Source organism: Danio rerio, chromosome 7 (assembly GCF_049306965.1).
Source record: "Danio rerio strain Tuebingen ecotype United States chromosome 7, GRCz12tu, whole genome shotgun sequence".
Taxonomy (NCBI): Eukaryota; Metazoa; Chordata; class Actinopteri; order Cypriniformes; family Danionidae; genus Danio; species Danio rerio.
Window position 1 is genome coordinate 16,039,486 of NC_133182.1, and position 22,845 is coordinate 16,062,330.

At 35.2% G+C, this 22,845-nt stretch overlaps 2 protein-coding genes across 5 annotated transcripts in view; one reads left to right on the forward strand and one right to left on the reverse strand.

The window, feature by feature from the left end:
* The window catches only part of immp1l (inner mitochondrial membrane peptidase subunit 1), a 30,763-nt gene extending 8,159 nt beyond the window's left edge, over positions 1–22,604 (forward strand). Inside the window, exons 2-6 of one of the 2 annotated variants that reach the window (NM_001386390.1) lie at positions 9,297–9,430; positions 9,547–9,635; positions 9,707–9,833; positions 20,346–20,456; positions 22,466–22,604. In NM_001386390.1, the coding sequence (NP_001373319.1) occupies positions 9,326–9,430; positions 9,547–9,635; positions 9,707–9,833; positions 20,346–20,456; positions 22,466–22,528 (495 nt within the window). In that variant the 5' untranslated portion in view covers positions 9,297–9,325 and the 3' untranslated portion in view covers positions 22,529–22,604. The remainder of the gene's footprint in view (positions 1–9,296; positions 9,431–9,546; positions 9,636–9,706; positions 9,834–20,345; positions 20,457–22,465) is intronic. The other variant, NM_001386391.1, reaches the window with a different exon arrangement.
* elp4 (elongator acetyltransferase complex subunit 4) overlaps positions 1–22,845 on the reverse strand; it is a 244,503-nt gene that overhangs the window by 136,294 nt on the left and 85,364 nt on the right. The gene's annotated exons all lie outside the window — the stretch shown is intronic.

The window sequence follows — 22,845 nt, forward strand, 5'->3', positions numbered from 1 at the left end:
ACTGTAAGCGATCAAGTGTTTAGAGGGATTTATCAGATTAAACGCTGCTAAAGCAGGATTGATGACAGCTCTCTCTTTCTCCCTCAGGAGATTTGTTCAATTTCAAAAATTTGTTTTACTGCAGATTTATAGGATTAAAAGTCTGTTTTGATGCCACCTGCGTCTCAGCACTCTGGGAAACCTTTCTCCCTTCTGTTGCATTATGGGTTTTTTCGGGGGTCCGGGGCCACAGATGGCTCTCCAGAGATGCTCAATGCGATTCTGTTTAGCAAATAAATATACATTGTCCGATGTAATCCTGGATTAAGGCATGGCTTGGAGTTAATTATCCAATTGTTAGATACAATTCTTTTTTGGTCCGTCACTTTTCCCGCTCAGGGAATCATGTGGCAGATAGTGCTTGTTCTCAACACACAGGGGAATGCTCAGAAATAGAGATTTAATCTCAATTGTCTGAAGGTCTGTTTGATTTTGGCTAAACTCCATTTGATTCCAAGCAGCTGACTCACACAGCCTCTCTCTCACACACACGGGGTGCCGGTGGAAAACCAGGCGGCCGCATATGGACTGTCTCTTGATATCATTCACTGGCCGTGTAATCTTATTATGCTAAATCCTTAATCCTCACCTATGCTGGACGGCCCACAACAGTGACGGTGCTGGTGATTGGACGACTAGACGGTGCTAGTGTCCTCCACCACACATTCGGTTAATATAAACATGACAGACAAGTCTCTTGAGGTTGAGAATGAAAGATCAAGTGAATAAGATAGACAAAGCTGAAACAGAATTGCATAAAGTTAATTAATAGGCTATTGTCAGATAGTTCATACACTGTTAGACCACATAGACTTAAAAAAATTAAATGAAAATGTCATGCCAACAAATGTTTTTTTTTGTTACGTAATTAGTTAATCAGGATTCAACTAAACTCGATACAAATTTTAACCAAAGTCCCTTTATAAAAAGGTTATTTTACTCAGTTGCCATCTTTTAAAACGCCTCTCGGACATTCTTTCTGAATTGGGAAGCATTAAGTTTTCCAAAACAGTTTGCCAAGCTTATGATTACATTACATATTTGAAATCCCCAATAAGATTAAACAACAACTGTCTCATAGTCTCTTATTTTCTAAATGTTTGAATCAAACAAAATCAGCATTTTTTCAGGCTGCCCAAGCTAATGCGCATACAAGATCATGACACAAACCTCAGTCAAGGCCTTGTTACACATTACTATCCTCTGAATAATGCTTCATAAGCTCGCACTGGTCTTCAGAAGCAATTCTCAAATTGGTCTTAATGGTAAATGTCCTCCAGAAATGACAGCTACTCTTTATATTCAAGTTTGTGGGTGTTTGAGTATAGTTGCTGTTATGTGATGTGCATTTGACAGGACGGACTGTACCTAGCGTCCATTTATTACAGATTACAAAACCAACAAACTTTTGTTTTGAAGTGTAGTTGGTTCATTAAATGGTACAGATTTCATTGCCATATTAACCGCTACAATTTTCCACATTTAAAACTATATGAGTGACACGTCTTGTGTATTCTACAGTCTTTAGTTTAACTTAATATTGTTAGTCAGTTTGGCTGATGTAAGTTGAGATGACTAAAAAAGTGCAGATAATTCAGCATTTATTTATTTTTACAGTGTACATTATAATTTAAAAGTTTGGGTTTGTTTTCAATTGTCTCTTTTCTGCATTTATCTGAGTACATTTACAGTTTAATATGATTTGAAACAAATGTTTTGTTATCTTATTGTTATATTTCCCTATTTATTGTTTACATTTTTTTTTGTTTTTGGTTTGTAGTACTTTGAGTCTGATAAAAGCGCATTACAAATAAAATGTATTATTATTATTATTATTATTATTATTTAATAGTGGGCAGCACGGTGGCGCAGTGGGTAGCACAGTTGCTTCACAGCAAGAAGGTCGCTGATTTGAGCCTAGGCTGGGTCAGTTGGCATTTCTGTGTGGCGTTTGCATGTTCTCCCCATGTTCGCATGGGTTTCGTCCGGGTGCACCGGTTTTCCCCACAGTCTAAAGACATGTGCTATAGGGAAATTGGGTAAGCTAATTGGGGAATGAGTGTGTAATAATTGAATAAGTTGGCAGTTCACTCCGCTTGTGGCGACCCCAGGTAAATAAAGAGACTAAGCAGAAAAAAAAAAAATGAATGATTATTAAATAGTATCATTTTTGTAGTGTTCTCTGACCCCTGATTCTGCAGAAATCTTTTTGTTGATGATTTAGTGTGAAATATAATTTATTTATTGAAAACATGTTCATTTTTTTGTTGAAAACAAGTTGGTTTTGTTTACCCTTGACTTGTTCCAAATCAGTTTTTCTTCTTCTGTTGAACACAATATAAGATATTTTGATGATTGTTGGAAACCTGTAACCATTGGCATATATAGTAGGAATACGAACACAATGGAAGTTAATGGTTGCAGGTTTCCAACATTATTCAGTATATCTTTTGTGTTTAACTGAACAAAAAAAATCTAACTGGTTTGAAACCATTTAAGGGTGTGTAAATGAATGATGGCAGAATTTATTTTTGGCTGAGATATGCCTTTAAACATAAAAAAATAGCATCACAGTAGGTTTTGATTCATAATTTAATTTCTATACACTTCATTTTTTACGTTTTTATTTGCGGATGTCAAGTGGGCAGAGGAAATTACCCAAGATTTCCAAATAAAAGAAGGTGTAACCTCTAGAGTCCCGCCCAACAACTGAATCATCATCATAGACCAATAGTAGTTTAAAAGTGTTCCATGGAAATTTTGCTTTGGCTGGCTGTTTCAAACTTCTAAAAAATTTGTACTTACATACATATAAGTATACATATATACTTACTCCCAGGGACATCAAAGTTTATGTGTAAAAAATGTAGTTAAAATTTTGAAGGTTGTATTTTATTTTTATTTTTTTTGCAATATTTTACTTACATTTAATTGTATTATCTATCTATTATCTTTCAATTTATATATATTTTTGGTGACTAAAATATTATTTTAATAAATATATGTGTTTAATAAATCGGTTTTGTTTAAATGCACCAAAATACATTGCCAATATTTACTGAGAAATTGAGAAAAATATTCATTTTCAAAATAGGGTGTACTCCATTATGCTGAGCACTGTACATACACAGTGTTTTCACATTACATCTGCTTATAATTTGTTTATCATATTTCATGCACTTCCATACAAAATCAATCCAAGCAGTCTAAAACGATGACTTATTTTCTAAATAGATCTATTTGAGCCACCTGGTAAAATTATATTTATAATCAAAATATAAAAATCACAGAAAAATATCCCAAATGTCATATTTTTCCAATATCTACAGCACTACCGCATAAGCATAGAGGTTTAAAAGGTGAGTGTGTACATTATATATAATTCAAACAAAGAATCCAGTCCTGCTATCAATTGCCAAAACGTCTCAGAAACAATAGTTTGTCCACCCCACCCTGGAGTTTGATAAGCAAAACAACAGCTGGCCCTTTCAATGCCTCTCTGCGATTCAACTACATCCAGTCAGGCAGAAACATCCCTGGACGGAGGGGGCTTTTGGGTAGAGGAGCTTGCTCTCGTACATGGTGTTTGTGTTGGGGGGTATCAGATGTAATTATGAGGATTCAAAGGTGTGGATTCGATGTCTGACTGGAATGGAAAAAGAGGGGACAGAGGTATGGGGTGAGGAGATGGATGGTGGGTAATGGGATTAGGTGAAGCGCTTTCCATGACACACGGAGACAGACACCTGACACTTGGCCTGGGACTTGGATGGAGGAAGTAGGGGACAAGGAGATTAATTCCACCCCATATTGGAGATGTCATTCCTGAGGCAATAGGGGCTTTTGGGATGGGGCTCAGTTTGGTTTGGTTTCTGCTCCACTGGGTCGCCTTAATTCATTTGGTTTGTTTCAGGAGAAAAGATTGAGGTTTATCCTTCATTGGACTTCCAGCGAAGTTGTTCCTCTGAAGATTTGTTTTCTAATTGGGCAAGAGTTCGATTTTTAGGGTTTCTTGTTATGTAGTGGTCTGAAAACCAGCAAACAGCACTTCATAGATGGGGTTCTAGTTTGTTTCAGAAGAAAAGATTGAGGTTTATACTTCACTGGACATCCAGTGAGGATGTCATTCTGAAAACTTGCCTCTTCTTAATTGTGCGAGAGCTCGAATTTTTGTTAATTGTTATGTAGCAGTCCAAAAGCCAACAAAGGAATGGTTTCTCTGTCAAGTAATGTTTCTACCAATTTGTTTTACGTAAAAAGTTTGGGTTTCTTTCCTTCATTGGACATCCAGCGAAGTTGTTCCTCTGAAGATTTGTTTTCTAATTGGGCAAGAGTTCGGTATTTAGAGTTTCTTGCTATGTAGTTGTCTGAAAATCAGCAAACGGCACTTCATTGAAGGGTTTCTCTGGTTTGTTTCAGAAGAAAAGATTGAGGTTTATACTTCACTGGAGATCCAGTGCTGCTATCCATCTGAAACATGTCTCTTATTTGTGCGAGAGCTTGAATTTTTGTTTCTTGTTTTGTAACAATTCAATAGTCAACAAAGGGAATGTTTTGAAGGTTTCTACTCATTTGTTTTAGGTGAAAAGTTTGGGTTTATTTCCTTTACTGGACTTCCAGCCAAGTTGATCCTCTGAAGATTTGTTTTCTAATTGGGCAAGTGTTTGATATTTAGGATTTTTCGTTTTAGTGGTCTGAAAACCAGCAAACGGCACTCCATTGAAGGGTTTCTCTGGTTTGTATCAGATGATAAAGGTTTATACTTTACTGGAAATCCAGTGAGGCTGTCCTTCTAAAATTTTGCACAATTGTGTGATATCTTGATTTTTATTATGCTATAAGTATCTTATTTAATATCCTATAAAGGAAATGTTACAATGGTTTCTATCAATTTGGTTTAGGAGAAAACTTTGGGTTTCTTTCCTTAATTGGACATCTAGAGAAGTTGTCTTTATAAGCATTAGTTTTCTAATTGTGCACAAGTTCGATTTTCAGAGATTCAGAGAGAACTAGCAAACCACACTTTACAGATGGGTTTCTCTGCCAAACGAAGATTCCTCTGGTTTGTTTCAGAAGAAAATATTGAGGATATCCTTCACTGGACATCCAGCGAGGCTGTCCTTCTGAAAATTGATCTCTTAACTGTTAGTTTCTTGTTACGCAGCAATCCAAAGACCGACAACTAAGGTTTATACTAATTTGTTTTAGAAAAAAATTTTGTCTTTTTTTTTCACTGGGACATCTAGCAAGGGTGTCTTTCTGAATATTTTTTTCTAGTTGTGTAAGAGACGTTTTATTTTTTATTTATTTAATTTTTTTTAGGGGTTCTTGTTATTTAGTAGTCTGAAAACTAGCAAACGACACCACATCATTGAAGGTTTTTTTTTGTTTGTTTCAGAAGAAAAGATTGGGGTTTATCCTTCACTGAACATCCAGTAAGGCTGTCCTTCTGAAACATGTCTCAATTGTGTGAGAACTTGATTCTTAGTTTCTTGTTACATACAGTAGCATTTTAACAGCCTATAAAGGAAATGTTTCAAAGGTTTCTACCATTTTGGTTTAAGAGAAAAGTTTGGGTTTCTTTCTTTAATTGGACATCTAGTGAGGCTGTCTATCTGAAAATTAATCTCTTAACTGTGCAAGAGGTTGATTTTTAGTTTCTTGTTATGTAGCAATCCAAAGGCCAACAAAGCAAAGGTTTCTCTGCCAACTAAGGTTTATACTCATTTTAGGATAAAAGTTTGGATTTCTTTCTTCTTCTTCTAGAGAGGTTATCTTTCTGAACATTTGCTTTCCAATTGTGTTAGAATTTCATGTTTTCGAGCAATACAAAAGCCATCAAACGGCACATCTGTCAAGGGTTTTTCTGCCAAACAAAATGTATTAGTTTCCTTCCTCATAACAGGAGAAAAGACCAGCTCAGGCTCATTGGAAATAAATGTCACAACCTACATTTTTGCAAAAATAGAGTAAAATGCGTTGCTATGAGTACGATTTGTTGCACATTTCAGATGAAAAATCCACTAGAGGGCACTGTCTAAAGTTTCGCAAATCTAAAATTTGTTATTTTTGATACATACAGTTTAGTTCAATCTAGTCCTTCTTGTACAAGTCTGCCCAGTGACTCGTTGCTAGTTTTGTTGCTAAATGGCTAACATGGTTTTTATCGAGAGATTAGCTGTGCTTTATGTGCTTTAGGAAGGCTGAAAAACAGCATAGATTCGTTCGGCGCGGTGTCTGAGTCCACTAGATTCTTTCAGAGGTGCACCCAGCTCTGTGAGTTCATCAACTCCTCCATAAACTGTAACTGGATGATAGATGCTTTCAGCTGTGCTTTCAACTGAGCAGAGTCCAGTTTGATGAGCTGTTGTTGGTGTCGGCAGCAGGATTTCCCTTGGGCCAACAACAACAGGCGCTACTTCATTATCACGCCCCTACAAGAGCAAGCTCCTGATTGGTCCGCTAAAGTTCAGATTTTCAAATTCAAGAAATTCGTGCATTAAGCACGTCAAACGCGCAAAACATTCATTTCGCGCTGCCCCATTTGCGCAAATAGCATAACAGGATGTCTATTTGCATCTTTGCATTGACTTAACATGGAAATCACTCGCGCTTGATGCTATAAAGATCTTGTTTTTTTTTTTTTTTTTAATTTCTTGTTATGTAGTGGCCCAAAAGCCAACAAACTGAAGGGTTTCTCTGAGTGCCAGGTGAGTTTTTTCTGGTTCTTTTTTGTAGAAAATTTATTGTACATCCGACATGGCTTTCTGAAGGTTTGCACAAGAGTTTCATATTATTTTGTGGCCCAAAGCCAACATTGGGTCATTGAATTGGTTTTCCTTCATTGGATATCCAGCAATGTTATCTTTTTGGAGATAAATTTTCTAATTGCACAAGAGCTAGATTTTTTTTTTAAAGAGTTTCTTGATATATAGCCAAAAATCCAGCAAACGGAAGCGTTTCTTTGCCAAGCGAGGATTCATGGATGTGTACAAACATCCAAAAATGACCTTTATTGACTCATGATCCCTGCTAGCTTGATGGCCAAGGAAAAGTCAATAGTTTGAGAGAGGATGGACTGTTTATTCAGACGACGCACCACAGTTTTATCAGTTAAAGTGCTGGGGTGCGAGGACAAACAAAGGACCTTGTGTTCTGTTGCTATGGCCATATCGTAACTTTTTTTTTTCCAGCTTGAGGAGATGAATCTGTGCCTGCTAGCGCTGTCACCTGCTCCCACAGGTGTAGATTGGGTTGTCTCAGACTGGGTCAGACGCCCAGGGGTCACTCTCCGTGTCTTGTTGATGGGAAGTAGAGGCTCCTGAGAATGAAACACCATCTCTAATGATCACTTTGGTTTCACAGTTTTAACCGTTAGCCATTAAATGTGTGAGGTGCATTTGCTCACCAGCACCACCTCAGTGACAAAGTGTTTAAAACCCCTCTTTCGACCCCCTGGCACAGGCCGGTGTCGTCAGTTTCCAGTTGGCATCGAGCGAGATTTCCAATTGAGAATTTCCATGCTAATTTTAGATTTCTGTTTTGGAATTGGGAAGCAGAGACTGTTGGGTTGTGCTACTGGTTATGAATGAGTTGTGATGGTTGAGTAGATAATGTATACAATAATTATTAAACAAAATGCTTATGTAATGTTAAGAGTTTGTGTGTCTTTAAGACATCACACACCAGTGTTATTTTGATATACTATTGTGTTTATTATTAGTTTTTAATTCATGTTTTTATTTTTATTCACGTTCAATTTTATTTATCTTTTATTACTGTAGGCTTTATTGTTCTATCAATATTTATGTTTAGCTTTTTTGTTAGGATTATTTGTTATTATTAGTTATATATTCAGTTTATTTTTTTATTTTTTTGTTTTTTGTTTTTAAACATATTAAAATTTTTGTCTTTAAGACATCACAAATCAGTTCAGCGTGCGCACTAGAGTTTCCTCGCATGTAGGTCTGTAATCTTCTCGTGGTTCACTTCTTCTTGTGTGTAAACATCAACAGTACGCTCGACTATTTTTGCCATAGAATTGTCATGACACTATTGTGTTTATTAATAAATTTAAAAGTTGTGCTTTCATGCTTTATTGGGTTTTGATGTTATATAAATATTTACATTTAGCTTTTTATGTTAGGATTATTCAGTTTTGTTTATTGGTGATAGATATTTTCAGTTTATTAGTTATTAAAAATTATTTATTGTTTAACTGTATTAATATTTTTATGTTCTTGAGACTTCACAAGCCAGTGTAATTTTATATACTGTTGTGTTTATTAATAGTTTTTAAACCATTTTTTTATTTTTATAAATTTTTGATTTTGTTATATATGTTGTCAGGTTTTTACTTGTAAATTATAGTTGTTTTTTGTTTTAAATTTATTAACATGTTTATGTCTTTATAACATCACAGTCACAAACCAGTGTTATTTTACAGTTTTTATTTTATTTATTAGTGATAAATATTTTCAAATGATTATTATTTTTTTTAACTGTTAATATTTTTTGACTTTAAGACATCACTAACCAGTGTTATTTTTATATACTGTTGTGTTTATTACTAGTTTGTAATTCACTTTTTATTTATGTTCAGTTGTGCTTTTATATTTTATTTGGTTTTGTTGTTATATTAATTTTTATATTCAGCTTTTTGTTAGGATTATTAAGTTTTGTTTATTTGTGATAGATATTTTCAGTTTTTTATTTACTAATTATTGTTTTTTTTATATGTATTATTCTTTTTTTGTTGTTGTTCTAGCCTAAGTTTCTGTTTTTTAATATTTTGCTTTATTTCAAATTTATTTAATTTACTGAAAATGAGTTTTAGTAATTTTATTTTACAATAACTCAAATGTGTGAATAAAAGGTTTATGCTATTTATATTTAACTTTTTAAAATGAAATAAAAAAATATTAATACGTTTTATTGTTATGCAGCTGATGGTAATTTGATTTAAAATTACAAGCGCTGAGCAAATGGATGCATGGAGAAATTGTTCACAATGACATAACTATATATATATATATATTTTTTTTTTCTTTCTTTTTTAATGAAAATGCCAACATGGAAATTCCCTTTCCTATCAGTTTTTGCTACTCTTACTAAAAAAAAAAAAATTACTCGGTTTTAATCTCACACTTTAATATTATTAACCTGATCAACTGAAAACTCGATATCACGTGTATGATAATAGCAGCATTGGTAGAGAATGATTGATTATTACATTTAGACTTTTTTCATTTTTGCAGAATTGCTGATTGTCATTAAGAGTGTCAGGATGTTTCGTGGTTTCTTTGTGAAGACGATCAGCTTTGTTGGCTACACCGTCCAGTATGGCTGCATCGCTCACTGCGCCTTTGAATATGTTGGTGAATTTGTATCGGTAGGTTTTTTTTTTTTGTCGTTGTGGGGGGGATGTTTAATCATAGCATTTTAGCATCGAGTAGAAAAAGAAACACATAAATCATGTTTTTTTTAACAACTATTTATGTCCAAAAGTGTTCAGGTCCTTCCATGGAGCCCACCATTACTAACCATGATGTGGTTTTCTCAGAACGAATAAGCCGCCACCTCTACCGCATACAAAAGTTAGTATGCTCGATTTGAATTTAGTGTATTTCAAGTGTACTGTGCATTTATTTTGTTACTTTTTTTTCAGAGGGGATATTATAATAGCCAAAAGTCCTTCTAATCCCAAGATGAACATTTGTAAAAGAGTAATCGGGCTGGAGGGGGACAAGGTCTGCACCAGCGGACCATCTGACATCTTTAAAACACACACTTATGTAAGTACCACCACACCTGACATAATACAAAAACTTTATATAATATACTGTACACAGGGACACTTTATGATTATAATGCTATGAATAGACGGAAGGGTCAAAATATGAATAAATAAGTCCTGACTTTTGATTTCTTGATCACACAAATTAACATTTATGTCAAATTTTGTTTATAATTGACAATATTTAAAGGGTCAGGTCACCCAAAACTGAAAATTTTACAAATATCTTCCAACGTTTTTCAAAATATCTTTTATTATTTTTTTCCAACTTTCTTTACAAATATCTTCCAAAGTTCTTCAAATATCTTTTATTTTTTTCCAACTTTCTTTCCAAATAATAATGTTTTTCTTCAACTTTTTCCAAATATCGTCCAACATTCTTCCAAATATCTTAATTTTTTCTTCAACTTTTTCCAAATATCGTCCAAAATTCTTCCAAATATCTTAATTTTTTCTTTCAACTTTCATTCTGAATATCTTCCAATATTCTTTAAAATATATTTTTTTCTTCCAACTTTCTTTCCAAATATCTTTCAACATTCTTCAAAATATTTTATTTTCTTCCAACTTTCCAAATATCTACTAACATTCTTCAAATTATTATTTTTTCCTCAAACTTTCTTTCCAAATATCTTCCAACATTCTTCTAAATATCTTTCTTTTTTATTTCTTCCAACTATCTTTCCAAATATCTTCTAAAATTCTTCTAAATATATATATTTTTTATTTCTTTCAACTTTCTTTCTAAATATCTTCCAACATTCTTCAAAATATCTTTCTTTTTTGTATCCAACATTGGAGAAACCATCGGAAGAGCTCTTTAAATTGGATTTTTTATTTTATATTTATTTCAGTATTTCTCTATTAAAATAGTTAGGGTACTTTGGACTCAGATATACAACAATATCAACATCATTGAAAATATCACCCTAAATGAAAATAGATATGCCCTGAATAGGATTTTGCCTCATTGTTAAAAGGGATTTTGTTTAAACCATTGCATTTACTCTTAATGCATTTGAATTTCATATCCATTCTCTTCTGTTGGGTAAACCATTTACCTTTTGGCCACAATGAATGCTTGGTTCTCGGTTATTATTGGTCAAAAAAAAAGAGCATGCGCCACCCTGCCACTGAAATAGCTTTTATTGTATCACTTTTTTTTTTTTACCTGAACTGTGTGTGGTTCTGGCCTGTAATTTGTCCCGAAGCTGTTAGTGTTAGTGCCAGACGAATAGAGCAAGTGATGAAAAGAAAGGAAAGAAAGAAAGGCCTGTCACCGCAGTCGTTTAAGATTCGGCCTCGGCTGAAAAAGGAACCAGAATTGTTAACGTTTCAATACTAGTCAAGCTTAAAGAGATAGTTCACCCAAAAATTAATCTTGAATTACTATTTACTCACTTCTAGTGGTTATTATAACCCTTTCTTTCTTTGGCTGAACACAAAAGATATTACAATATTGCTGCTTATTTAATATGGTAGGACAGAAAATATAAAGGAAATATGGATGAAGCAACAAGATGATTGACAGTGCATGTAAGTAGGCACAACGGTCCATTTAAGAGGAAGTTGTTTTTCTCTAAGCTTGTATACTTTTCTGTTACACACTCAAAATTATGTACTTTATTGTAAAACTTGAAAAGTAAAAGTTCACAGACAATCTTTATAGTGGCTTGAGAAAGGCTTTTCTGAAAGTTTGAAGTAGCTTTAAAGTGTTAATAATTGAAGTAAAGAAGTTTACAACAGTCACAACTTATAGGGTAGCATGTTTCTAGATTGGCATGTTTCTTGCTAGGCAGTTGATAGGGTGTTCTGAATGGTTGCTAGGTGGTTACCAAGGCATCGCTACTCAGTTGTTTGGTTGTCCTAAGTCCCTGCTGAAAAACCCAGCTTAAACCATCCTAGGCTGGTTGGCTGGTTTTAGCTGGTCGACCAGCCTGGTTTTATACAGTAGGGGTTTTGGCCACTTACAGGCTGGTTTCCAGCCATTTCCAGCCTGGTCTTAACTGGTCAGGCTGGGAGATGACCAGCTAAAACCAGCTTGATCAGCCTAGCCAAGCTGGGAGTCCAGCCAAAACCAGCTATATCCAGCTTCAACCAGGCTGGTTGAGCTGGTTTTAGCTGGATTTGGCTGGTCATTTTCCAGCCTGACCAGCTAGGACCAGCCTGGAAATGGCTGGAAACCAGCCTGGAAATGGCCAAAACCCCTCTAAAACCAGGCTGGTCGACCAGCTAAAACCATTCAACCAGCCTAGGCTGGTTTAAGCTGGATTTTTCAGAAGGGTGGTGGCTAGGTGATTGCAAAGGTGTTGCTAGGCAGTTGCTAGGATGTTCTGAGTGGTTGCTGAGGCGTTGCTAGGTGGATGCCAGGGTGTTCGAGGTAGTTTCTAAGAAGTTGCTAGGCGGTTGCTAAGGTGTTCTGAATGGTAGCTAAGGTTTTGCTAAGCGGTTGATAAGGTGTTGCTAGGTGGTTGCTAGGGTGTTCTGAGTGGTTGATAGAAGGTTGCTAAGGCATTGCTAGGTGGTTTCTAAGGTGTTGCTAGGCAGTTGCTAGGGTAATCTGAGTGGTTGCTAGACAGTTGCTAAGGTGTTTCTAGGTGGTTGCTTAGGTGTTCTAGGTTGTCGCTAGGTGGTTGCTAAGGTGTTGCTAGTTGATTGCTAGGGTGTTCTGATTGGATGCTAAGGCGTTGCTAGGTGGTTGCTAAAGTGTTGCTAGGCAGTTGCTACAAAAATTAGCATGTTGCTAGCATGTTTTTAGCATAAATTAGCATATTGTTAACATGGTTCTAGTATAAACTAGCATGTTAGCATGAATTTAGTATGAATTAGCATGTTGCTAATATAATTAGCATGTTTCTATTATGGATCAGTATATTGTTAGTATGAATTAGCATATTGCTATTATGTTTCTAGTATAAACTAGCATGTTAATATGAATATAGTATAAATTAGCATGTTGCTAATATGATTAGTGTGTTTCTAGCATGGATCAGTATTGTTAGTATGGATTGGTATGTTGACAGTATGTCCAATGTAAAGTCAATGGCAGTTTTTTTTTTACAATGGAAGTCTTTAGGACAGTTGCTAAGGTGCTGTAAGTGGTTACTAGGGTGTGGCTAGTAAGTTGAAAGGTCATGGGAAGCCATGATGGGTAAGGGCAGAGAGGAAATTTGGCCAGAACACCGGGATTACACCCCTACTCTTTACGAGAAAGTCAGGACCTCGGTTTAATGTCTAAGCTGTCCCACTGACAGTATAGTGTCCCCTTTGCTATACTGGGGCATTAGGACTCACACAGACTGCAGGTTGGGCGCCCCCTGCTGGCCTCACTAACACCACTTCCAACAGCAACCTAGTTTTCCCATGTGGTCTCCCATCCAGGTACTAAACAGGCTCATCCCTGCCTAGCTTTAGTGAGCTGGTCTTGGGCTGCAGGCTGATATGGCTGTGGCCCCTTGTAACCTTTGATTTGGTCCACCATCCCATCTGAGAAGAGAGTAATAAGGATGGAGATGCCCGGGGTGAATGCCTTTAAACAAGATCATCATTTCTAATTTAATGTAACCATTTTTTTATTTGTTTCCTTAATTGCTGAGCTACAAAAAAGCAAACTGAAATGAAATGTTTCAATTAAATGTTGTAAATGAATCAGATTTTAAAAATGTAAATAAGGTCACCCGACGGATAGAAAACATCGGTGACATCGGCAAAACAAGGCAAAAACTAGTGTAACTCCATTCTGTCATAAATGAGATTGTTATTTGTTTTTACTGTACATACAGCCATACAAGTCTAGGCCAATCAGATCCAGTATTCTAATGAGGGGGTGAAACAAACAAATGAGGGGGGGTGAAACCCGCTTTGAGGACAAGTCAAATGACACCTCATTTATGCAAGTCGGATAGGGTTCATAGATACAGCCATACAAGTCTAGGCCAATCAGATCCAATATTATAATTAGGGTGAAATAAATGAGAGTGAAACTCATTTTTACCCTTATACCAAACCCTAACCCCCTACATGACCCTTAACCCCAAACCAAGCTCGATAACCACAAACCCTAAACACTGATGCTGAATAACCCCAAACCCCTCGTTAACCCAAAACCCTAAATAGCCATCGTTAGTGCCCCTCTGTGTGGTGTTCATTTCCGCTAAAACCCAGACACCATTTAGCAGGAATGAACACTAGGCAGATGAACGCAGAGACAGTAATAAGTACATTGTAAAATATAAAAGAATTAAAAATTTTGTTCTAAAATAATTTTTTTAGCAAGACAGACAGAACTACTAGATACCCAAACTTTAATATTATTAGCTAGTGCATTAGTGCAGCCATACTTTGACTATGCTGCAGCTTTTTGGTACAGCGGTAGTACTAAAAAAATGAAAAATAAATTGCAGACGGCCCAAAATAAGTTGAGTAGAATTATTATAAAAGTACTTCCACTAACACATTTTAATATGTCAAACTTAATGACACATTTAAGGGTGCATGGAATCAACTAAAAGGCAGAGGAATGCACTGTCTCTGAAAGCTTGCAACATCATTGGCACTTTCATTGTGTATGTGCATGGACACCAATGCTCCGATTTTAATATGATTAAGACAATACTCTGATTAAGAGTCTAGACCAGGGGTCACCAATCTCGGTCCTGGAGGGCCCGTGTCCCAGCAGGTTTTAGCTCCAACTTGCCTCAACACACCTGCCTGGGTGTTTCAAGTATACCTTGTAAAACCTTAATTAGCTTGTTCAGGTGTGTTTGATTAGGGTTGGAGCTAAAATCTGCAGGACACCGGACCTCCAGGAACTAGTTTGGTGACCCCTGGTCTTGACTACCATGTAAAGTCATTTTTGATTACCGTAAAGGACCACAGACATCTGTGTCAGTTTTTTCTTTCCATTCAATGTAGGGTATCGAGTTCCATTGAATAAACACTCTTCCACCAGTCCTTCAGTCCTTACTTAAGGCTCGCCTCAAATACCTGTTTGTCATGGGGGCATGAATGAAATGTTCTTGAATGAAAGTGAAACTGCAGTTAAAGTCGAAAAATTAAAAATGAAACATCTGAAATTACGTAAAACTCTGGAGGAAACATGGTAAGCGTGGTGATGCAACAACGTTAATTGATCTATGCACTTTTAACATGTAAGACGGGATCATGAAAGGAACATTCCAAAAGCAACTCATGTAAACACCTAATCATATTATTGTCTTATTCAGATTAAGACAAATCATTAGATTGTTGATAACCATGTAAACATAGTCACAAGCCCCAACCCTAGAAAAAAAGAGTTCAGTATTTTGATGACAGCCTTTCCACAGGTTAGTAGTAAGCTAGTGTAATTTCATTATGCAAATTTTATATTCAAGCTAACCAACAAATGATCAAAGGAAATATATTATGTTATTTAAATATATCAAATATGAATTGATGTTTACTTTACACTTTAATTAAATTGTTCTAATAAAATATATATATATTTTTTTAAAGATTTTGTCAACTAAAAGAGTCATCCACCATAAATTTGTGGCTCAAAAGTATCGGTTCAGGCACCGTTTTGGCACCGGTCTCATTTCAAAAGTATCGATTTACCTCTGGTATCGAAATAACCCCAAATGATACCCAACCCTAGTTAAAATCATCTAAGGCTATGCGATGCTGTAATAATATCTTGTCAGATGAGCAACATAAATGTTTTTAACAAATACCCATTTTTATAAGTAGATGATATCTAGTAGAAGGACAGCTAAAAATGCATGTCATGTCATTTACCCCTAAATTAATATATTGATATGTAATTATATATGAATACAACAGGATCACTGTGTCATGAACAGTGAGGACCAAGCAACATCTCCAGGTTTTTTGAAAACCAGACCAAAAAAATGTGCACTTCTGTCTATTTTTCTTATTTATTTATTTTTTAAACAAAGCTGCAACTATTTTATTTAAACGCTCGGCTGGAGTGCTGCCAAAACTAGATTTTATTTCTTTTTTTTTTTGTACTTTTTAAAAATGATTCTACTCTGTTTCAGCTGACAGCAAGTGTTTATTTATAAATGATATTCTGAAAGAATAAAAAGTAAGGTGTAGTATCAATTTAGTAACGTTATAGTGATATTTAATTGAGGTATCGTATCAAAGTCAGAATTTTGGTATCCTGCAACACTACAAAGGAGTTCATTTTAATCAAACCTATCTTGCCAATGGTGAGCACACCTTTTGTGCCATCTAGGAATGCAAGTGTATAAACATTTTAGTGAAGCAAATCTGTCGGCAAGTAATATTAATTACTTCCTTCAGTATGACAGGAAGGATCACTTTGTTCCTCTGTATAAAATGCCTTTGGGAAAGTAAAGGATTTGCCAGTCAAAGATTAGCGGCTGATTTGGGTGTGTTGTGCAGCTGTTTTTTACTTCATGTCTCCAAACCACATGTTTTATGGGTAAGACATAAGTATAAGGCAGTATAAACAGAAGATAATCTATAGTAGTTTTCAGCATAGTGGTGCTGTAGTGAGTCCTAAATCAACTCACAACTCACTTCTCAAAAGAGGTAGCCTGTTCACACTTGTATTTACTTTATCCGCTTGTGAACAGATTGATAAATGCATCTTCGTACTTTTTGGGGCAAGTAACTATATAATTAATTTATATAATAATAATAATAATAATAGTATTATTATATTATAATAATTATTTATTTTGAAGTCATAAAACTCTTGTAATAACTCCCAGCTTCATTCCAGATGAGTATTTCATTGCATGCCCTATAGGGTTTACACCAGGTGTAAATAGGGCCGTTGTCACGAGATGAAATCTATGTTAAACATTAGTAGCGGTAATAAAATTCTAACATGCCTCCCGTTTGTAAGATGGTCCGCCGGATTGTACAGATCTGTGTCTGGTCACAGTATGGTGTGATTTTTCTTCTATGCTTGGCCGACAGACAGGACAAAAGCTTTGCTCCTGATCAGCAGATGACGACGGCCTGAGATTTCTTGTGGATGGGATCAAACACATGTTTCCATGCTAATGAGAGTTGACTGCAACACGACTGCATGCTGACATATGTTTATAATCTCTTTTCTTTTAGCGCTCGTCAGCGATGCATTTGCAATATTGAAGGTTGAAACAATTTTGTACGCTCAAAAATATTTGCTGTTTGTTCAAAGTACATATTTAAAATGAGCTGAAACAACACTATTCTTGAGGGGTTTTTTGTGGATAACATACAGTTTTTATCAATTGCTTTGGCTCAATTATTGATTAATTTTTTTTATTTTTCATAACAATAAATTCAGATCTCTGAACAATTAGCTTATTTTTCACATCAGATTGTCATGTCATCATTATTGATTTAAGCAAATTGCAAATGCTTTGGAACGTATCTGCAAACACTATTTCAGTTCTTAAACTGTCAAACTCTTCACAACTTCTCAATCTTTTTTCATTGTGTAAGCCATCACACTCAAAGCTATTTGTTTAATTATCAAACATCTGAACTTGAAACATTTTCAACATGATCTTTGAATTTATCCTGAACTGCAGAAACATAGAAGAGCAATTGGAAGATGTGTAATCCCTGGCAAGGCTAACACATATGCCCAGCAAGAATAATTTTTTTAATGGATGCTATTTTGCAGATTTTTGTGTATTTGTGGTATACTGTAAGAAAAGTGAACATATAGCATACTGTAAAAAATTAAATATACGACACAGTAATTGGACAAGCACTTTGCACTTTGCATATAATACATTCATCCAAAAATGAACGTACTGTATAAATACAAATCTGCATATGTGTTTTCTTTCTATGTACTATTGACTCTTCTCAAAAAAAATGTTTTTTTTTTAAACCATAATTTCAGGGGATTTGCAGGGTCTTAAAATTCTTAAAATATATTTAATCTCAAAATCTACATTTTAGGTCTAAAAAGTCTTAAATTTACTGAAATATTGTGTTTCATATTAGTATATCTCAATAAAACCTTTAACTTTTTATTCAAAAATGTCTTTTTTTTATTTATCATAATGGTTTAATTTATTTATCTTACAACATTTATTTAAATGTTCTCCATGTATTTTTTAAGAACATCGACCTGGACAGATTTTATTTAAGAAAGTTTTTGCTGGAAAAAAGTGTATGGATACAAGTAGAGCATACTTGTTTAAACACAACATTTAAATATTTTGCTAAGAAATACCTAAAATATTTTTTTAAAAATTATTATTATTAATTTATTTTTGTATTATTAAATGTATTGAATTCATTTTTTTTTTGATAGGGCACATAATCTTTTCTATCTGGGGCATTTGAAAAATTCTTAAGCTTTAGCCCTTTATGGGTCTAAAATGTAATTCATAACAGTCTTAAAATGTCTTTAAAAGTCTTAAATTTAACTTGGTGAAACCTGCAGGAACCCTGTCATTTCCATGGTTGATTGACACGGTGAAAAAACAAACGCTTTAAGTTTTAGTGGCCTAGGCCAAATTACTGACACGATAACTAGGTTTTGAAGCATTAATGAAATGTTTTGGGTAACTACATTTTGCACACATGCAAAAAAGTTCTGAAGTTCCAGGAGATGTGCACTTACAGTTTAGAGAACGTTTCGAAAAATGTGCCAAAGCAATTGAGAAAAACTGTAATTTGTTTATGTTCAATCCACTTAAACTTGTAAAAACTAATAAGCTAACTTAATTTCTTCATGTTGTCTCAACAAAAATCAATTCTGTACAATTGAGAGCATCAATTCCAACAACATTCCATGCAATTCTTAATACAATTATTCAAAATGTTGTAGAATTCCATTGTTGGAATGCGAGAAAAGAAACAAACCTAAGCATTCTTCTTAAAGTTTGGTCGGTGTCAAAGTGGCGTCTCCATACCGTTGTGTTTATAATGACAACGTGATGTGTTGTTCGCCCTCGCCTCACATATAGAGGGGGTGGAGGGGGACTTAATTAGGGGCTTGACAGCCCCACTCTCCCTGTGTGATGAGATTATTCCTAATTGATGTCAGTGTGGATCAGGCTTCGCTCGGTTGCCGGCTCAGCCTGGCAGGTCTGTCCGTGGTCCAGACCCATGGAGCAGCTCATGGGGGTGTGGCTTCACCCCTCACCGAGAGGATAAAGGCGGTGGGGGGGTGCGAGGCCTCAGCGGTCAGTAAAAATGATCCCATTCCCATCTGAGATGAGCAGTTAAGTCATGTGGACTTTCTCACTGTTATGAAATGCTACTTTATCCTATAATCCTGGAAGAAGCTTGTATAACAATATAACATGTTTTTAATATTATAATAATAAATAAAACATAATGGTTATACTATAAAATGGTTTTAAATGTAGATAAATCTAAATTAATGATTTACTGAAATGATTATTGAAATAAATATATTAAATCTTTCCACCCCTTTGCAGAAATACAGATTACTTACCATTGCTCAAGGTGAAAAAATAAAATTACAGTCCAGCTATAAGTATTTAGGCTTTTTACTTGATCATGAGCTTTCCTTCAAAGCACACGCTTGGGTTTTACCATCGAAATGGATCCTGCTTTTCTCTTAAAACTCAAAAACATTTGGTTTGTGGTGAAGCAACAAGAAGGTCACTGGTTCAAGCCTCAGTTGGCATTTCAGTGTGGAGTTTGCATGTTCTCCCAGTGTTCGCATGGGTTTTTCCGGGTGCTCCAGTCCAAAGACATGCGTACAGGTGAATTAGGTATGCTAAAATTGTCCGTGTATGAGTGTACACTACGGAGCCCAATGAGGGGTTGCAGCTGGATGGGCATCCGCTGCATAAAACATATGTTGGATAAGTTAGCGGTTCATTCCGCTGTGGTGACCTCAGATTAATAAAGGGGCTAAGCCGAAAAGAAAATGAATGGATGAATGAATGAATAAAAGCCTCAACCAAACTCTGTTTAACTCTAAGTTTTGTTACAGGCTGTTGTAGACTAACTCTCATCATTGTGAACTGTATCCTAAAGCTGAGTGGCCTTCTCTGAATGTAAGAAGGTACACCCACTGGATGACTCTAGCCTACAAGGCTCTTCTTGGTCTTTTTTTTTTTCTCCATAAGTTGTGTGCTGGGGATCTCCTGGCCAGGTCACCCTTATAAATGAGATCTTGGTTTCATTGTTTTTTTTATATATATATATCTGGTTAAATAAAGAAAAAACAAAGATATTGTTGTTGAACGGAATTTAGGCAAATAAAAAGACAATTTTGAAATTGAAATTTAAAGCAACTGTCACCAAAAAGGCACAATTTGGATCCAAGCCTAAAAAGGGCAGTTTCAAAAATTATTTGTGGGGTATTTTTGAGCTAAACCTTCACATGCACTCTTGGGACATCAGAGACTTGTTTTAAATCTTGTATAAAGGGGCATAAAAGGGCCCCTTTAATTTTTAACTTTGCAGTGTCAAATCTAGAACTATATGAAATCATATTCATTTTCTGCAGTTAGTGTGGTGGTTTTTAACATTTTGCACTGTAATCTAGGTACCAAGAGGGCATGTGTGGCTGGAAGGCGATAACCTTCGGAATTCCACAGATTCCCGAAGCTATGGCCCAATTCCCTATGCCTTGATCCGAGGACGTGTTTGCTTAAAGGTAATGAGGATACAGTCTGGTTTCTTGACCTATACGCTTCCCCAGAGGCCAAAATGCAGGCATTTTCAGTTTCAACTGTTCCCCCTTTTTATGTTATGAGTTTCTTTCTTTAATCAAGAAATGATGCTTTTCAGACTATGGTTATCTAGTAAGTAGCTCTAGACTTGGGCACTGTTTTCATTTGTAGCTGTCGGCTAGTGTAGCGTCATGTGTTCGTGACCCTGGAAACCGGTCTCCTCACCTTCTGTCAGGCTTTATTGGAAAGTCAAAAGCAAATCATATATGGGGGGTGTAGGAGCTTGCTTGGTTTCATACGGATTAGATGTGCTTTCTTCAGTTTATTGCAAATTTTAATATTTTTACAATTATTATTATACACTACGTTGCACTAATTCATCTTAAATTGTACATACCCACTGTACATACAGTTGAAACCAGAAGTTTACATGCACTCTAAAGAAAGGGAACATAACTATTTTCCAAAAAATGTCTGATGATAAATCATACTAATCATTTACTATTTTAGGTTTGTAAGGATCATCTAAATGATTTGCATTTGCTAAATGCCAGAATAACAAGATACATTTTTTTTGAGAATTTTTATTAATTTCTAGACAGTCAAAAGTTTACGTACATTTCCTTGGTATTTTTTAGCTTTGCTTTTAAACTGTATAACTTTGGTCAAATGTTTAGGGTATCCTTCCACAAGCTTATCACAAGAGTTTGAAGGAATTGTGGCCCATTCCTCCTGACAGAATTGGTATAACTGAATCAGATTTGTTGGCTGTCTTGCTTGCACAAGCTTTTTCTACTCTGCCCCCAAATTTTTTTATAGGGTTGAGATCAGGGCTTTGTGATGGCCACTCCAAACATTCACTCTGTTGTCCTTAAAGCACATTTTAACTAATTTGGCAGTATGCTTAGGGTCATGGTCTGTTTGGAAGACCCATTTGTGGCCAAGTTTTAATTTCCTGGCTGATGTCTTGAGATGTTGCTTCAGTATCTCTACATAATATTGTTTCTTCATGATGCCATCTATGCTGTGAAGTGGACCAGTCCCTCCTGCAGCAAAACATCATGCTGCTACCCCCATACTTCACAGTTGGGATGGTGTTCCTAGGCTTGTAAGCTTTCTCCTTTGTCCTACAAATGTAAAACTGGTCATTATGACTTAACAGTTCAATCTTATTCCAGACCACAGGACATGTCTCCAAAAATTTGTCTTTTTCCCAGTGTAATTTAGCAAATTGTAATCTGGCTTTTTTGTTGATTCTAGCTTGTTGATTTTCCCATGTTGTCACAAAAGTAAGCATTGTGTTTGAGGTTTTCCTTAAATACTATTCTACAGTCGTGCCTCCAATTAACTCAAATTTTGTCAATTTGCCAATCAAAAACTTCTAAAATCTTGACACCATCATCTGAGCTGTTTCAGAGGCATAATAATCTTATTGTATTTAAACTTGACTTTCAAGAAAACGTATAACAATTTCACAAATTTGATAATCCTAACTTACCTAAAAGAGAAAAAGTTTAGTCACATTAACATCTGACTATTTTTTAAAATGGTTATGTGTCTTTTTATACAGTGTATGTAAACTTCTGGTTTCAACTGTATACACTTGTAAATAGGTTCATATATATCTGCATACCCTGATTATTAATAGCAACCTGTACATATATTCATCTATTGTAAATCTCTTCATGGTTAATACAACCAATTTATAATGTTAATAGTACATCCAACTGTAAATATCACCATAGTTTTTCTATAACTGCACTTTATAATTTATACCTGTATCCTGCACTTGCTGCTATTGCACTCCTGGCTAGACCTAAATTGCATTTCGTTGCCTTGTACGTGTGTAATGACAATAAAGCTGAATCTAATCTAATCTAATCTGATTATAGTGGTATTATTGATTTTTATACAGCATTATCGTTTAACCTCTTATATTAAAATGTAACTGAAATTGCAAAGGAATTATTTCTTGTTTGTTTTTATTTTGCAGTTGTGGCCGCCGCAGAGTTTTGGTGTATTGGCTGAGAGTCCTAACGATGGACGTATTTTATGAAGAAGCTCTGCCCATGTATATCTGATGTAAATTATATTTTTCCAGTGTTTTAAAATAAATGCATATTTATAATTCATGTCTGTGTCATTGCACTCAGTGGTTTAGTGAAAATATGTGACAGCAGGTACATTTTTTGGAAAATTGAAATTAATACACAGGCCCGGTTCTTGCCAACCACATAAAGGTGGGCTGACAGAAATCTGAGGTGGGCAATTTTTGGGGGTGGGGTTAGGAGATGGAATAGCAAAAATATTGATGTAATAATATTGTTTGGAGTTGCATATTATATTAAGTCAATATAAGCACAAATATGGTTT